General features: G+C 31.2%; 2 protein-coding genes across 3 annotated transcripts; both read right to left on the bottom strand.

The window, feature by feature from the left end:
- Positions 1-270: 270 nt before the first annotated feature.
- On the bottom strand, positions 271-2,133 carry LSH4 (LIGHT-DEPENDENT SHORT HYPOCOTYLS-like protein (DUF640)). 2 transcript variants are annotated; one of them, XM_083059865.1, is made up of 2 exons: positions 993-2,133; positions 271-628 (listed from the first exon to the last, which is right to left on the bottom strand). In XM_083059865.1, coding segments are annotated over exons 1-2 (567 nt in total). In that variant the 5' UTR covers positions 1,559-2,133; the 3' UTR covers positions 271-627. The 2 variants fall into 2 exon arrangements, with proteins under 2 accessions (XP_082915991.1, XP_082915990.1); XM_083059864.1 differs by having other exon boundaries at positions 997-2,131.
- A 4,838-nt stretch (positions 2,134-6,971) lies between these two features.
- On the bottom strand, positions 6,972-12,839 carry LOC109789672 (putative E3 ubiquitin-protein ligase XBAT35). Its single transcript, XM_020348692.3, has 9 exons — positions 12,317-12,839; positions 12,087-12,201; positions 11,366-11,446; positions 11,174-11,262; positions 10,949-11,040; positions 10,662-10,743; positions 10,386-10,488; positions 9,708-9,793; positions 6,972-7,975 (listed from the first exon to the last, which is right to left on the bottom strand). Exons 1-9 carry the CDS (start codon positions 12,416-12,418, stop codon positions 7,400-7,402), a joined length of 1,326 nt encoding a protein of 441 aa, XP_020204281.1. The 5' UTR covers positions 12,419-12,839; the 3' UTR covers positions 6,972-7,399.
- Positions 12,840-17,098: the final 4,259 nt, after the last annotated feature.

Below are 17,098 nucleotides of genomic sequence, written 5' to 3'. Positions count from 1 at the left end.
GAATTGATTCAGAGATAGTTCGTGTGCACACACTTCAAGGCACTTACCTTATGATGCCTACCAATTGCATGACAGTTTGAAGCTAGACTCGGTGTTCACACTGCGTATTTATAAATCAAATTACACGAAATCATATCCCTCAACTAACAGAACAGAAATTACCTGACCCTTCTACTCAAATATATATAAACGAAGAACAATGCTAGACAATTAAGTTGATGATATATATATATATTCTAAACGCAACAAAGCAAGTAAAGGAAAAGAAACTAGAACAAACTGCACTTTACCGCATCCAATAAATGAAGGTATATACATATATGGAAACTAACACGATCTTGAAACCCTTTATTTTCGATCGTCACGAACATGTTCAAGAAGAGTACATTACATACATACACATTTTATTTTATTAATACAAATTGGACGATGTTGTAATATTGGTCTGACTGTCCCAGACACACACACGCACAGCCCTCCACAGTCTCTTTTACTGCCACTACTACTTAAATTACTGCTGCATCTACCAAGAGTACTGCTGTTTAGGTTTACACAATACCTCCTATAATGCAATTGCAAAGGGTGTCCCCATATTGCAGTGCCCCAGCCCATTGTCAAATCACAACTTCTGCATAACAAGTAAAAACACCAATAAAATAAAACACAATTTTCATAGATATATGTAAACATGTAATGCTAAATGCTAATGCTAAACTACCAATGGCATGTGAAATTAATTAAATCTAAATAATTAGAAGAACACAAATACATGCATGTTAGTTTTGAGTTATCTAAGAATTTTGATCGACACGAGGGTTTCTCCTATAAATTGAACTAGAGACTAATCTCACTTTGTGATACTGATATGAAAACCCGCTGAGTTAGAGATTAATCTCGTTTTGCGGTACCGTAAGAATTTTGGTACATTTGTTAATAATGATATGAAAACCCTTGAAATTTTTGTTGTTATGAGGTTAGTTGTGTGGCCTTACTAACTTGCATTATTTGAGGGAGGAGGGTGTTGTTGGGGACGCTTGCGCTTCTTCTTCTCGTAGCTGATTCCTCGAGCCTTGGCTTGTGAATCACGCACTTCACGAAGGTAGAGTCTGACAGCACGAGCACCGAAAGGGTTAGCGTCAGGTTTGCCTCCATTTTCTTCGAAAGCAGCTCTGAGGCGACCTATGAGAGCGTCGAGGCTGCCCCATGCTTGGCGTAGAGGGCAAGGGCATGGTGCAGGTGGGTTAGGGTGCCCGAAGAAGGGACAAAGCTGAGTGTGAACCTTGGTTTTCCCGAACTGGTCGAGGTACCGAAGGAATTCCAGCACGTGTGCGCCGCTGCAGCGTGAGAGCGAAAGAGGGGGTCTGTGGTTCCTCAGGTACTGTCCGAACGTGTTCCAGTCGCGCCGCTTCTGGTTCTCGTAGCGGCTCAGAGTGGCGGAGGAAGACGGCGGCGATGAGGGTGGTGCCGGTGAAGGGAAATTGGAGGTGGTGCCTTCTGTGAGGCTGATGCCCTTCATGTCCGTGTTTGCTGAGGGGTCGAATTCTTGAAAGGAGTTCATGATCTGTGAGAGATGCTGTTGTTGGATCTAGTTTGTGAGGCCAGTGAAGGGTTTTTTTTTTTTTTTTTTTTTTTCAGTGAATTTGCTTGTTGGGTCGTTGAGGGCGTGTGGAGATTGAAGAGAAGGAAGAAGAGGAATAAGAAGAAGATCTGTGAGGAGTGGAAAGCATGGAAAGTGTAAGAGAGAAAAGAAAAATGGCTTTGGTGTTTGATCAGATTTCGGCAGGGTTTGAACTTTGAACTGTTGTTGAAGGGAGAGAGAGTGTTGAATTGATGGAAAACGGTGGAGATAACGCAACAGGAAGGAGGGTAAAAGAATAGTAGAGAGAGAGAGGGAGTGAGGTACCCTATTTTCCTAATAGCTAGGCTACCTTCAACCCCTTATGTTTTTTGATAACTCCTAGAATACTTGAAAGCGTAGTGATGCAAGGTGCTTTTTGTTAACCCTGTTTTCAGAAACCATTTTAGGAATTCACAGTGGTTTTCTTTTTTTTTTATTAGGTGGGGGAAGAAAAAGGGTATGCAGCAAGCTGGGTTGGTTTGACCTATGGCAGTGCAAAGAGAGAGAGAGAGAGGAGAGGGGCTTAATTGAGAAAGAAGCAGTGTTTTGGCCTTAGGGCTTTTGTGGAAATGGAAATAGGTTGAAAATGACAGTGAGAGATGATTGATGCAGACAGATAAAGGTGATCAATAAAAAAATAAATAAAATGGTTTTGGTGCTTCTCTCTCTCTCTCTCGTTGATTGACAACACCTTTTCTGAAATTACCTACTTGCCCTTTTATGTCTGATACGACTAACTTTACTTTGGGAAAAATATGGGATCATCAACCATAGTTGCACTGCGTGCTAGTAGGGCTTGTGAACTTACCATCATTAGATTGATACTTTTCAAGAAGTGCTAATCCCTAGATATCTGTGTGCAGATTATAATGATTTCAATGATGAAAATCATTGACGGCAAAGGACTTCTTTAAACCACCTACTAAATTAAGATTAAAAGTGACACAAAAATAAGTAATTTTACCAAGTTTATTATCAGAAAAAAAGTTTTTAATACGGTATCAGAAAGTTTATTATCAGAAATTTTTAATTTTCAACTTTGTATGTTGTTAAATTAAATCTGTCGTATTACACGAAGAAGACAATTATATTTATCACCTTTATATAATTATTCATTTTCTTGTATATACACATTAAAAATTTATGTCCTATATTTGATTTTTTTAAGTAGTTTCTTAAGAAAAATATTATCTGGTGCTATGAGCAATCAAATCCTCTAATAGGTAAAATAACAGTTAAGATAAATTTCACTGCTAGCATTATAGCATATTTATCCTTTTTTTAATTTTTTCTCTTAGAAAAATGTGGTAGAGCGATAAAATATTCCTATATTATTAGGTAGGGTTTAATGGTATATTGAGATTGTTAGTAGAGGTCTATCTAGCAAAAAAAATGATACACAAATTTAAACTGTAAGTTGTTTTATTCGGTAGTAATTACTCAATTATTAATTTCTTGAGCACTAGGGCATTTCCTAGAGAAGAGCTGATGATTAGTTAAAGTAATGATGGAAACGTGTTTGGCCTTTTATGGAAGAATTAATTTTATGTTTAAAATTGATTTGAAGTTAAAGCAATTTTAAGTAATTTTTTTGCATAAGACCAAAAGTTTATAGTGAATTTTACTATTAACTTATTTTTACGATAAAATATTCAAACATAAATCACTTTCTTTTAAAAATTAATTTTATTCAAAAATCAATTTTATAAACACTTACCTTAAGTGCGTATAAAGTAATTAACACCCGACTAGAGTAATTGACCCGTTTGATATATTGAACACTACTTTTGTCTCCATATATATGATATTTTTTAACTAATTAATTTATAGAATTTTTTTAAAATTTTTTTAGTTAATATCATTATATTTTTTTAATAATGTGTTATTTTCTAAAATTACCACTAAGATTATTGAGACTCACCATTTTCCTCCATCTTCTTAATTAATTAATATAAAGAAAGAGAATAGTAATTTGATATTTTATCTTATTAGTTTATGGCTAGTCATTTTTAATTTTCTAATCTTTAAAAGAAAAAAGAATTTTATCGATTTACAGTATTCATTGTTAATAAACTAAAAATACTAATAAGAGTATTTTGTTGAAAACAAGAAATAAAATAAAATGAAAAAATCATATAATTGAACCAGAAATAGTATAATCAAGCCATGCTTATTTTCGGAATCCAGTTGTACCATGGTCGTTTGGAGAATGTCACTTCCAATTATAGCATGCAAAATTAGTTGGCAGGAAAATCACATCTGCAAAGCAATTTGCTTTTTAAAGGTGAAAGTTTTTGACCTCAAATGGCATGCTCATAGACCTATAACCTAACTCGAGAGATTTAAGAATCGCTAGTGGGACATTCATAATTAGAGAATGTGAAGTTTGTGATGATAGATCAAATCAAATTGAATACATAGAAGAAACAGGCTGAGTTGACTCCAAGGTTATCTTGAGATTTGATATGCCAACAAAGATGTAACTCTACTTCGTAATGTTTTAAAAAGTAAAATTAATATGCTTGTATTAGTTTAAGTTTCAACGAAGATTTAAATATCTTTACATGTTAATTAATACGAAACAAATAATATTACAAAAAGTTTAATGATAAAAATTTAAAAAATTATAAATTAGAGATTAAAAAATTAATATTAAATTATAGGAGCTAAAAAAATTTAAAAGATATATAAAGACTAAAAATATCTATTTTAAACTATAAAAATTAAAAAATAAATAAATAAAACTAATTATATGGATTAAAAAAATTGAAAAAGAAAAAAGTATTACTTTCAACTAATATAAACAAATATTGGGTTTGTATGTTTCTCAAATCTAAACAGATTTTTTTTAAGCAGTAAAAAGTTTCGATTAAATATTATCAAATTTTGATATATCTTAAAAAAAAATTCTCATAGGTCTAGTTAAATAGCATGGAATTTAGGTATATAATTTAAGTCGCAAAATACTAGAAGACTTTTTCATGAAAATAAATAAATAAATAAAACCTCAATCTAATACATTTCAGTAAGTTTTTAGAAGAATGTTTTTCACAAAATATTATGCAGGCCATTTAGTAAAATCCAAGTTATAATTATTTTTTGAAATAATAAAAAAAATGAGTGCCTTTAAATTATGTAAGATGGTTAAGTTATAAGGATAACTAGATTTCATTAAAATACTATTAGAATTTATAAAAGTAAAATTATTTTGACGACAATCATGTCATCCTACTTAACATCATTTTGTAGGTTTTTCATTTTCCGACAGAGTATATATGGTAAATGTATATGGATAAGATATTGAAAGAGATAATTTCACATTCAATTGTCATTTAGTTAGAAAGTATTTTTGGTGCAATTGAAAGGGGGGAAACTGTATTAATTAGAAAGAGATTATTTGACATTCAATTGTCGGTTAGTTAGAAAGTATTTTTTTTGCAATGAAAAGAGGGAAACTGTATTAATTAGAGTGACTCAGGAGTATAATACATTCTTTTAATAAGCTTCTCATTAAGGTAATTCTTATAAAGATAAAAATATTTTTAATTGCAACTATAATATTAGAAGTTCTGTTTTTATTATAGTCTTTTAATAATAAATGTATATGTGGTGTTCGAGAAGTGGTTGAATAATTTTGAGAATTATGAAATTCTTAAAAGTTTGGTTATTTTGAGAATTTTTTATTTAAGGTTTAGTTGTTCCTACGAGAAAAAAATATATGAGATTTCTTTTGAAAATGAGCCTAAAAAAATTTAAATCTTAGAAAAACTTAGAGAGAGAATTAGAGAGAGAAGCTTTAGTTTCTGAATTTTTCTTCTTTTTTTTTAGGCTTCCCAACAGACCTCTATTTGAAGCTTGAATGTTGATCAAAGGCCTTAATTGAAGGTCATTCGTATGGAGGTGTAGTGCGGAACTTTTCAAAGTTCAAAACTAGCTCCTTCTTTTCTACCTCTTCTTTTGCTTGAAGTCAGTGTAAAGGAAGCTTGAATTGAACTAAGTTGCATGTCTGAGTTGTATGTGTGATTTGGATGTTAAATGGCTAGAATTTTATGGTAGGATTGCATAATTATGAATGGTTGTAGTTGAACTTTGGTGTCTTGAGCTATAGAGATAATTTTGAACAATTTGCTAATTGCATGTTGTTGTTTGGATAGGAAATGAAATGCATCTCATGCATATGTATGAAATGTTGCAATACATGCTTGGTTTAAATTATAAAAATTAAAAGATAAGGTAAGTAAATTATAAAGATTAAAATTATATGTTAACCCAAAAAAAATCTAAGAATATCTTTAACAAGTGTATCTTAAGGTGTGTTTAATTTTAGAAAACATTTTCTATTTTTATTTTTAAAAAATAAGTTTCATTTTCTAGTTTTAAAATTTAGAAAATATATTTGGTTTGACTATTTTCAATAAAATTTTATGAAACGTTTTTTTTTATAAAATTTACAGTCAAAATTACTTTCTATATATATGAATTATAATAATATTTTATTTTATAAATATTTCACTCTTTTCACTGTATCTTATATTTATTCTCATTTGAATACTTTGCTCTCATAATAGTTAGATTTAACTCTAAAAACGTACAAATGTCTCTTATATATATTTTTTTTTTGTATCAAATGAACAATTTATTATCAAACAAATAGTAATTATATATCAAAATAAAATATATTTTATATTTATAAATAAAACAAAATAATATATATATATATAACTAATACTACTTATCTTAAAATATACCCACCAAAACTTAATCACACTAAATATTAATTATATTTAATAATTAATATTTAATTAAAATTATTAAATAATATAAATAACATCTAATTAAAATTCTATAAGGGTTTTAGGGTTTAAACAGGCCTTTAAATATCTCATTTTAAATATTTGACTATCTTTCTTATTTTAATTGGGTCCTATAATGTCATTATATTTAAACAATCTATAAAAAAAATTATATATATTTAGTTCTAATAGTAAATCTTAATAAGCAACCTACGCTTTCATGTATATTTTTTTATATTTACCTAAATAGATCCTTCATAAGCTTCTTCCATCTCTTTTTTCAATGTTATGAAATTATTTTTTATGTGTAAGCTACCATATCTTATATAAGATATGTAACTTATTTTTATGCTACTCTTAGTGCTACGTAAACCAACTATGCAGAAGAAAAAAAAACAGAAACAATTAGTTTTTTTTTAAGCAATCTATAAGATACTCTAAATAACCGACTTGTTTTTAAAGCTCGAGTTATGTAAGAACTAAAACAGTGATGTCAGAGACTAAAATGATTTATTTAATAAGCACCAAAGTAGGGGGGGGGGGGATTAAGACGACTAAAATAAAATAAAACCATATATATTATTTAGCACAAAAAGTTATATAAGCTTAAAAACAAGAAAGGGGTGCAAATCCAAATAGTAGACATAAAATACGCAGGTTTGAAAACAAACCCAGGAATCCCGAGACCACTGTATTCCATTCACAATCTCTTAGATGTAGAACCAGAATTGGACAATTGAGGGCTGCAAAATATACTAGTTTCACAATTGACCTTCCAGAAATGCTAGTTTGAATCCACAAGCACATAATGAAGCATATGAAATTTCAGATATTCACAAAGACCCATGACGTATTTGGATTCTTCTAGTATAGACATTTTTCTCTTTGCCATTTCTAGCTGAAAATTTTCAATTTTTATGACATGTGTACTGCTACTTATGCAACATGTATGAACAACATTGCTAACTTCTCCACAACGTTTCAAAGCTCAAACATGGTATAGCTTTATGATCTGGTCTATCTTAGACCGACATACAGGGCAACCCCATTTCTTTGATTTCACCTCGTTCAAGCAAGACATGCATCCAGCAACATGGCCACAGGGTATGCATGCCCCTTCTGCTGGAGCATCTAGACATATCACACATGAACCGCTTCCACTAGCATTATTTTCTTCTTTAGGGAGCTTCTCAACATCTGGAGATGCTAAATCAACAGGGCTTGAATCAATTGATGGATATTGAATGGGGCCATCTGTTGGAATCTCATCAGTGATTGGTGGTGCCGATGGATTGAACTCCAAACCCGGGTTAGCATCATGTACCAACTCACTATCACTTTTATCTGGATTTGGTGTGCCCAGAAAACTATGATTGCCTGTATTCACTGCATTGCTGGAAGAGCTTGCTTCAAAGTTTGACTGGACATCAGGAAAGGGCGGCCTCTCCTGCATGGCAGACTGAAGGGATGCACTGATGGCCATAGCCAACTCTGTGTCTTCTGCAGCTGGTGGTGCTGTGGGTGGACCTGTAGCCACATTATTTTGCAAGAATGCTGGACTTGCCTGAAAAATCCCAAGAAAGCATCATGCATCGAAAATTCATTATCTGCTAACCTTTGTAAAAATTTTGGGTTACAAATGAACTAAGGTGGAATAAAAATCAGATTTTTTTGGTAATCCCTTTGGATGACACCTATTGGAAATTGGATACAAGAAAAATGTATGTCAAGAAGATAAAAGAAATAAAGAAAATGAAAATGGATGTAGTTTTTGCTTTGAAGATTTGAATTGGTACTGAAATGAAGGTCAATTGGACAACTACTGGGCAATAAACTAAACAAACATTCTGATGAAAAGGGAATCAGAATGTTATTACCATTCTGACCAAACTGAAGCAAAGAATGTTTGCACTTTGCATCATTCTTTGGTTCTCTGGAAAATAACGAGATAGAGAAATCTTCCACAATTAATTACATAGTAGTACTGATTTGGTAGATGTCATGAAGCAAATCACAGTGATTTTCAATGAGAGAAAAGAGATCCCTCCATATTTTAGGATCACAGCATCAAATGGCGTGCAAGCAAAATACAAAAGATTTAATTTGGCCACCCAATAATTTTCCAAAGGGAAAAATATCCAATTACCTGATGATGGTTTAAATAATATCAACAATGAATTAAAAAATTATTTTGAGAGAAAAACGCAATTTATCCAGCCTCTTTCATCACACAATCATGGAGAGAAATTAGGCTATTCACTATTGGCAAATTTAAAAGTTATCTTTAAAACCAAATTTTCAGCAGCACATCATTGATTAGTTTTTACACAACTTTGTATTACAGGATTAATCTCTTGACCCTCTTAGGCTGTTCTTGAGCCAGACTTTTTTTCCAATTCCAAACCTATAACTTTAATAGCACTACTTTCCATCTAGATAAACCCATTTAGAAGTCCAAAACTCCCTCTAAGGTCAAGCACTCAAGTCTTTTATTTGGAATGTGGTGCCTAATGGGATGACCATTGATAACATGTTGTAGGTTCTCAAACCCTTGTGTTATGTGTAGCACTTGCCCATAAGTGGCCCCTCACGTGTTCTTATGATGTTTCTTAATAGAACTCTTTTTTTTTGCCAGTTTTGGTGAATGTGGGCTTACCTTAGGTCTTTGTCCCATTTTTTTTTATGATTAGTTTTCAAGGTTTTCATAGCAGCAAAGAGACAAGATTTTATGGCAATGAACAATCCACAGCTACATTTTGGTGCATATAGCTGGAGTGTAACTCTCACGTCATCAAGGAGATCACTTTGGCACAACAGTTGATTTGGAATAAGATTAGATATGGATTCTGTTTGGGGTAACAAACATGGTTGTTTTTAAGGGAGTTTCCCTAGATTAAAAGGAGGATTTTCTATCCTCCAAATTCATTGAGATTTCTTCTTAAAAAAAAAAAGGTAATATATGCACCAACAGTGTTACAATTTTTCGCATTGTCATCTAATCACAAATTGATATGTATGATAAGTTTGTTCCCTTTTATAACAACTATCTTAGAAGTCATATTTTTAATTAGTTGACAGTGTATGTTGATTGTTCATGCCTAATTGCCTATTAAACTTCAAAGGAAAAAAATTTACTCCTTAGGGATCAACATTCAAGTTACATAGACAATTATCAAGTACTACATTACAAAGAAAAACTCTCAAAATAAATAGAAGAGTGATTTTACAGCTACTGTTTATGTAAAAGCAAAGCTTATAATCATTAATAGAATCAGTGTACATAGCATGTAACACACCTGTGGAATTCCTTTGCAAGCATTAGAAAACCATGTAAGTTGTTGCTTGTCACTCTCACTTGCAGGCCCAAGTTTAATGCGTGTTTCTGGATAGAAGCAAACAAAATTCAACAATGTCAACGCAAGTCAAGAAGAAAGAAAGCATTTCTTGCATGGAAAAAAGGTTGTACAAAACAAACTTAAATCTCTTGTGAACACAATTTTTCCCCCAAACTCGATCAAGTTCAAGTAAACTTCGCCAAAAATCAGTTAACTCAGATTATACCAGAAAGTTTTCAAGTTAGGATTTGCACATGGTTTGGGACACAAAACACGCAGCCTTCATTGATTTTGTTATGCACTTCAATTGAGTTGCCTCCATTCTGTAGTATGTATCAAGTTTTATGAAGCTAATTTTATGTTTTTTATCTTCCATTTTTTTTTGTACTGTTTTATTAAACAATGAAATTGAGATATGGTTTTCATTTTATAACTTGTTTGATTTATTATGTTGAATATTGATTATGGATATACCATTTAATTATATTTGGGTACTAGGATGTATTTTCTAAATGATTTTTTAAAGTATGTAAACTTCTACAAGTTTAGATCCAAGTTTACTATTCTCCATGAGTTTACCCAACTCTTTAGTTTGACAACCTTAGAGAAAAGGAGAAAGAACAGAGTATAAGAAAATACTAGTAGTGTGATCAACAATTGACACTGATGGATCAGACTGGTGAAGCTTTGGTTCTTGTAAATGGGCCTTCCACAGAGAAATGATTGTACGTGGTTGTGCATCCTGCTCATTTAACTATAAGCTTTAGAAAAGACAAGCAAATACAGATGATGATATGGAAAGAATATTCGGAAAAACAGAAGCGTAAAGAACCAACTCAAGTCTTGTGTGTTAATTTGAAGTGCAAACATATATTGTTAATTAAAAAAAATTCCATGTAAATGTGCATGAAATACCTGCAAATTAGAATATATGGCAAGCTCCAACTTGTAAGGTCTGGTAAGATTACGGGAGCCAACTGGTAAAACAACCACCCAACTGAAAAGAAAAATAATCAACAATGAGCATTATCACTGATATTGTACTAAAAAGTTCGTTCATAAAAAAAATTGAAAAAAATACTTTGCTGGTTGTGTGAATACAAGTCCAACTAACAAGCAACAAACCTAGAAAAAACAAGCCATAAAATAGGAAATGTAGAAGTAAACTTAGATGTTTGAACAATATACCACATGTTACTCACACTTTTTTAGATACCAACTGAGGAGCTACTACTTCTAGAAACCCAGGTCCGTGAAACTCCCGCAACCAGCCAGAGAACAAGCATAAATGACTCTACAAAACAACAATCATCATTTGAAGAACTTAGATGCTTCAGGTATCATGATAAAGAGAAGAAAACGAAAGAAGTCAGGCCATTTAACTTCATACAGCAACAACTTGATTTTACATTACAAAAGTTTTGTACCTCAATTGCGCGAACAACATTGCTGTGCCCTTTGGCCCTGGCAACCTCAAGAGCAGTTAGACAATCATCATTCAACACTAAAGGATTGGCTGCAAAGTTGATCAGTAAATCCCTATAAATATCATTTATTGCAGTTTCTAAAATTCAAATGAATGGAAATAGTCATGTTTTGCTTAAAACACCTGACCATACCTCCATGCAAAAGAAGTAACTTAACAATACTGTCAAAGCCCCTTTTAGCTGCATGATGCAATGGAGTCCCACCATGACGACCTAAACAATGGTTGAAAGTTGAAACTAACGGATGAAACAAAAAGGAAAACAATAAACATAAATCAAGTTCATTGTTTGATTTCCACTACAACACTCTTCTGAAACATAAACCAAAGGATGGCAGCAGAGACAAGCAAGGCAACCATTTCCTCTAAGAAATTTACATGCCCTGTAAACATCTAAAACTGGGCACATCATTACCATAAAACTCAATGAGGATTAATATTAGGATAAAACTTGGGTACAGTTCCCTAGGTACTTCTAATATTGTTCTTTAATCAGAATTGAATTTTTACCATGTAATTTATGTTGACATTTAATGCAAACCTATATTGTATGGATTATTAAGGTGAAACTCCAATCTTGATTAACACTAAAAGCATCCAAAGAACTATGCATGTTTTGTCCTTGTTATTACTAACAAGTACCTAAGTTTTGTCAAATGGCAATTTACCACAACATGCCCGTTTCTCAAAAATTGTGATAATTTTATATATATATATATATAAATAAGAATTACAATGACACAACTGTGTTTGAACATGCCTCCCTATACGTACTACTCCAACCCCTATCCCAATTAAAAGCAGTCAGCACCATTCCCCTCAGAAACCATAACAAACCGAAAAGAGAACAATACCAGGACGGTATGCATTGACATTGGCTCCAAGTTCTATCAATGTTTTAGCAACATTATAAAGCTGGGGATTCATACAAGCAACAATCAAGGGGGTCTTTGCTTCTTTGTCCCTCCACTGCATCAAAGATCAACACAATCAACAGAAAAACGCAACGGATCCAAACCCAAAACCATAAAAAATATTAATAATAAAACTCCCGTTTTCCCGAAATTTTGGCGTAGCTCCATACCTCTAGGCCTGCACCTTCTCTGTGAAGGGTTTTGATGCCTTCGCTGTTCCCATAACCGACTTGCTGGTAGAGCACTTCGTCCTTGGATTGCCCTTGCCCCATCGGAATTCAGAAGCAAATGAGGATTTTTATTTATTTATAGTTTGTTTATGGATTTGGCGGAAAATATGAAACGGGTGTCCTGGTATGAGGGAAAGGAAAATCGGGACAGAATGAAATGAGAAATCTTTCCAGGAAAATTTTGAACTTTCCTGGAAAATGTACGTAGCAGTGTAAGGTAAGAGATAGTGATAAATATGAGAATTGAGAATTGAGAATTGAGAATTGAGAATGAAGGAGAAGAATTGGGGAACGCGTGGGGCTAAAAGTGTAAATAAGCAAATATGGCAAATGATAAATAATTAATTTATATTTCTAAATTCTAATGCAAAGGGAACCGCGTTAACGCTGGTGATAGTGATTGATTTCTTAGGAAAGAAGGAAATAGAATTTGGATGGACGCTTTCTGTGAAGTTGCAGCAGCCTACATCTGCACTCCATCCATCTCTGTCCAGACTTTTACCGAGGTTTCAACTTTTAACTGTGGCACGGAGTCTTCCTGATATTCGAATTTTAATCTATAATGTATAATTATTAATAAAAATTATATGTTTTTTTTATATATTTTTTAAGCTTAATTTTATTTTTAAATTATTATTTCATAAATTATAAATCATTCATACTTTTTTAATAATTATTTCATTCTATAATATTTTTTGTTTTAATTATTTTTAAACAACTGAGATATACTTTCTAATAATTTTTTAAAATAAGAGAGACACAATACTTTTTTTTTCTAGTTTGTAAGAATAAAAATAATAAAAATCACAAAAATTGGCTGTAGATAAGTAAAAATGGATAATTATAAATGTATTTATAAGTTCAAATAATTTATGTTGGATTCATGATAATTTTTAATGTTATAGCATATTTGTTAATTATAATACTGACTTTTTGAGTTGCTTACTTCAATTGTATGATAAAGTGGTAAGTTAATGTTAATTAAGTTGGTTCAGTTCTAAGAGGTCAACTTTGAGATCAAAGTGATCAACCTTGAGATCAAAGCTAGTTGACCTGAGATCTTGTCTCAAATTTGTACAAAGTTTTTCTCTTTTCCCATGTTCTTGTTAACTTATTTCTCCAAGAGGTAAAGGAAACTATAATTTAATTGTTAGTAGATTGTGGTGTTGCATGTGTCTTGATTTTTGTTGCATGTTATTGGTATGGCAAATTGGTATGTTGATGTTGCATGTCTCATTTTCTTCAAAACTTAAATATCTTATTGTGTAGATATATAATACGGTGCTTTGAGATCTCGATTGAACCCTTCAGTAAGTAAGTTGACTTCTGAATGGGTAAGTTGTTTTCAATTGTCCCCTATAGGATTTATGTGGTATCCATATAGTGATCAATTCAAACCATACGTGTATGAATTAACCAATTGAGTAAAATATTAGATCAAAAACTTAGTTTTTAACTTAGTATCGAATGGATGTAGTACTTGGAGGATAGTTGATGGATTAATCTCATAGGTGGCTTAGTGTTACAAACTAGTGTCATGGTAGACTCATAACCAAGTTGTTTTATCCTAAAAGTAGCACTAGAGTCCCTAATTTAAGTGGCAAAACCTGATAAATCAATATAACTTATGCTAATCATTATTTCTAGATTTAAGCTAGCCACTATTTTTTTTTACCACAATTTCAATCATTATTTCTAGTTATATATCAACTGATGCAATTTGATAAGGTCTAATGACTTAAGCTGCTCACCTATGATATAGGAGATCTCTATAAGTTGATATGTGTGACGATACATTAGTTGTTTAAGGTTGTTTATGTTGTGATTGAAGTTGTTTATGATTGAGAATGTTATATATGTTGCAAGTTGTATTAGCTATTGAAAATTGTGATTCAATTGTTAAGTTGTTTAGTTATTTTTAGTTGATTATTGAAATGTTGTTCCGCTTGATGCTTAAAATTGAAAAGCTAACCTAGTGTTAAATTGTTACATTGCTTTAGTGTTTTTAAGTTGACATGCTACCAAGTTATGTTGTGTTGTAAGTTGCTATGTTGTCATTATATTATGTCGACATATTGTCTAGTTGAAAGGATTATGTTGTCATGTTGCCATGTTGTATAAGTTGTTAATTGATAAGTTGTATTGTTTATATGCTAAGTGGTAAGTTGTCAAGGAAGTTATAAATTCCATGTTGTATGTTATTATCTATTGATATTTGATTTTTTTTTTTATATCTACCTTACCCTTGCATATTTTCTTATGGTTGAACTACTATGATCATGTTTTTCATGGGAGTTGGACAAAGTTAACTGGAGACAAATAATGGTTCTGGTGAGGCCATGTTGGTGTTTGATTTTGCTATATCTATTAGGTTACTCTGATGTAACCAATTTGTATAGATGTTTTATAATCAACAACTAGAGTTTTTATTTTCACAATTGGATTATTGTACATATACTTATATATATGTGTGTGTATTTAGTTTAGTTAACGAGTGTATGTATATATGCTATAATGTACTTTTCAAGTGTTGTGATTATATTAATCTTAAGTAGTTATAATTTGGTTGATGCTGTTAATTGTTTGATTTCATTAAGTTTAGAGATCATGAGAAGTCGTTACATCAATAATATGTAGGTTCATACATGTTTAATTATTTCAATTTTGGGACCATAATTTTTTTAATCTATTTTTGATATTAATAATTATAAAATATGATAAAATATTACTCTTAAATATGGTAATATTTTAATTTATAAACTAACTTAATTATTGTTTTTTTAAAATTGTTGTAAATAAATTTGTAAATTAATTCACAAGTTTGGATGACTCTTGTTGAAAATATATATGTTCATAGATATTTGATTCAACTATAGACATAATAGTCAAAATGAGTCACAACTTGTGAATCAACTAAGTCCACCATGAGATTTGATTCAAGTTGGATTCAAAATTTTTTACAAATTTCAATAATGTAAAAAACTCAATCCATTAAGAACTCAACTCTAATTACATATCATAATTATTTTTCTATCCGATTTCAATATTAATCATATATAAATCAAATAATCAATCAATATTAACTACTTATAAAAATGTTCACAAATTAAATGTAATCCAGACAATTTTATTTTGTTGGTAAGCATTAATGAGTTTTCAATAGCTACTTTTATTAAATATGTTTGAATTTTGAACTTATTTTTCTAGTGAATCTATATTATTAATAAAGAATATATGTATTTTTAGTATACATTTTGTTGATCATTCCCTTAAATCTCAAAACACTCTTTCTCTTTTCTTTTCATTTTTCTCTACTTTAACATAAATTTATTTTTCAAACTTTCCATACTCTCTAAATAACTATTAAAAATTACTCTCATCCTCTAATGGTTAACTACTTACACATATTTAATTTTAATTATTTTTTCATTTTTATTTTTATTTTTAAACAGACATATAATGTCTTTTTTACACCAGTTCTTAATAAAAGTAGCTATCACGCATTTTTTACTTTACTATAGTGTAATCATCTTTTTTCTAGTGAATTCTTAATAAAGGTAGCTAGCACTTTTTTTAACCATTATGATATTTTTTTTAATCTAAATCACGTGTATCATTGACAAAAGGCAATATTGTTTGAGTTGGGAAAAGTCATTATAGTCAACAAAGCCTTCAAGTTATTATAATTTTTTTTTACCTTTATTATAGTATGATAATTTTTTTGTTACCACAATTATAATCACTAAATATAAGAATTTATAACTGCAAAATATAATAAAAATCATATTCTTAAATATGATAGTATTTTGATTTATAAATGACTTTGTTCTTACCGGAAATCTGCTGTAGAGCTGATCTGGCAGGTAAGATCGGTGAGCCTCCTTCACGGGTACGCTGGTGCTCCAAGATGGGGGTGGTACCTGCCAAAGAGACTCCGATGCTAAAGTTAGTATTTGTGGGAGTATGAGTCTCGTATAAATAATGCACGTAGCTTTGTGTGAATTAGGATTGTGTTGGGCCTTGGGCCTGATATCTGTTATGATCTGATTAGATAGTAGATCTCGTCTGGAGCGAGATCCCCGAGATCAGTTATGATCGGATTAGATTGCGGATCTCATCTTGAGCGAGATCTTCGAGATCAGTTATGATCTGATTAGATTGCGGATCTCATCTGGAGCGAGATCTCCGAGATCAGTTATGATCTGATTAGATTGCGGATCTCGCTTAGGCCGAGATCTCCCCGTGCGTGCCCGAAGTTATTCCACGCTGTGATACCGAGCTCGAGCTCGGCATGGCAGTACGGATAGTACAAACTTAATTATTAATAGTTTTAAAATTTTAATGCGTATAGAGAAGATAAGTTCATGATATTTAACATTCTTATTTTTCAAAATGTAAAAATTATAATTTAAGATAATTATGAACGACTTATTTGATTTCGCGAATTCATTATTAGTGTAAACACATTTGTGAATCTATTCACATGTTCCGCTAATCTATATCTATTTCACAAAAGTTTATCAAATTATTTAAAGATTAAAGAAAATTATTATTAATTTTAAGTATGGATCATGCACGAATTCACATCAAACTGATGACGAAATCAAGGTAAATTTTTTGGGTTGATTTGGATCATTAATTTAGTTTGAATTTTAAAATTATAAGCTCAATGACATTGGTTTTGATGTATTAAATCTGAGTTTATACAACCTAAACTAACCC

The sequence above is a fragment of the Cajanus cajan genome, chromosome 7 (assembly GCF_000230855.2).
Source record: "Cajanus cajan strain Asha chromosome 7, NIPB_CcT2T_4, whole genome shotgun sequence".
NCBI classification, from domain to species: Eukaryota; Viridiplantae; Streptophyta; class Magnoliopsida; order Fabales; family Fabaceae; genus Cajanus; species Cajanus cajan.
Note: the sequence above shows the minus strand (reverse complement) of the source record. Positions and strands in the feature narration are given on the sequence as shown.

Excerpts from the sequence above, each read along its gene's own strand:
- LSH4 (XM_083059864.1), bottom strand. The coding sequence starts at position 1,558 with ATGAACTCCTTTCAAGAATTCGACCCCTCAGCAAACACGGACATGAAG.
- LOC109789672 (XM_020348692.3), bottom strand. The coding sequence starts at position 12,418 with ATGGGGCAAGGGCAATCCAAGGACGAAGTGCTCTACCAGCAAGTCGGT. Across the intron at positions 12,202-12,316 it reads GAGAAGGTGCAGGCCTAGAG|TGGAGGGACAAAGAAGCAAA; the intron begins GTATGGAGCTAC and ends TCTTTGATGCAG. Across the intron at positions 7,976-9,707 it reads CTTGCAAAGGAATTCCACAG|GCAAGTCCAGCATTCTTGCA; the intron begins GTGTGTTACATG and ends GGGATTTTTCAG.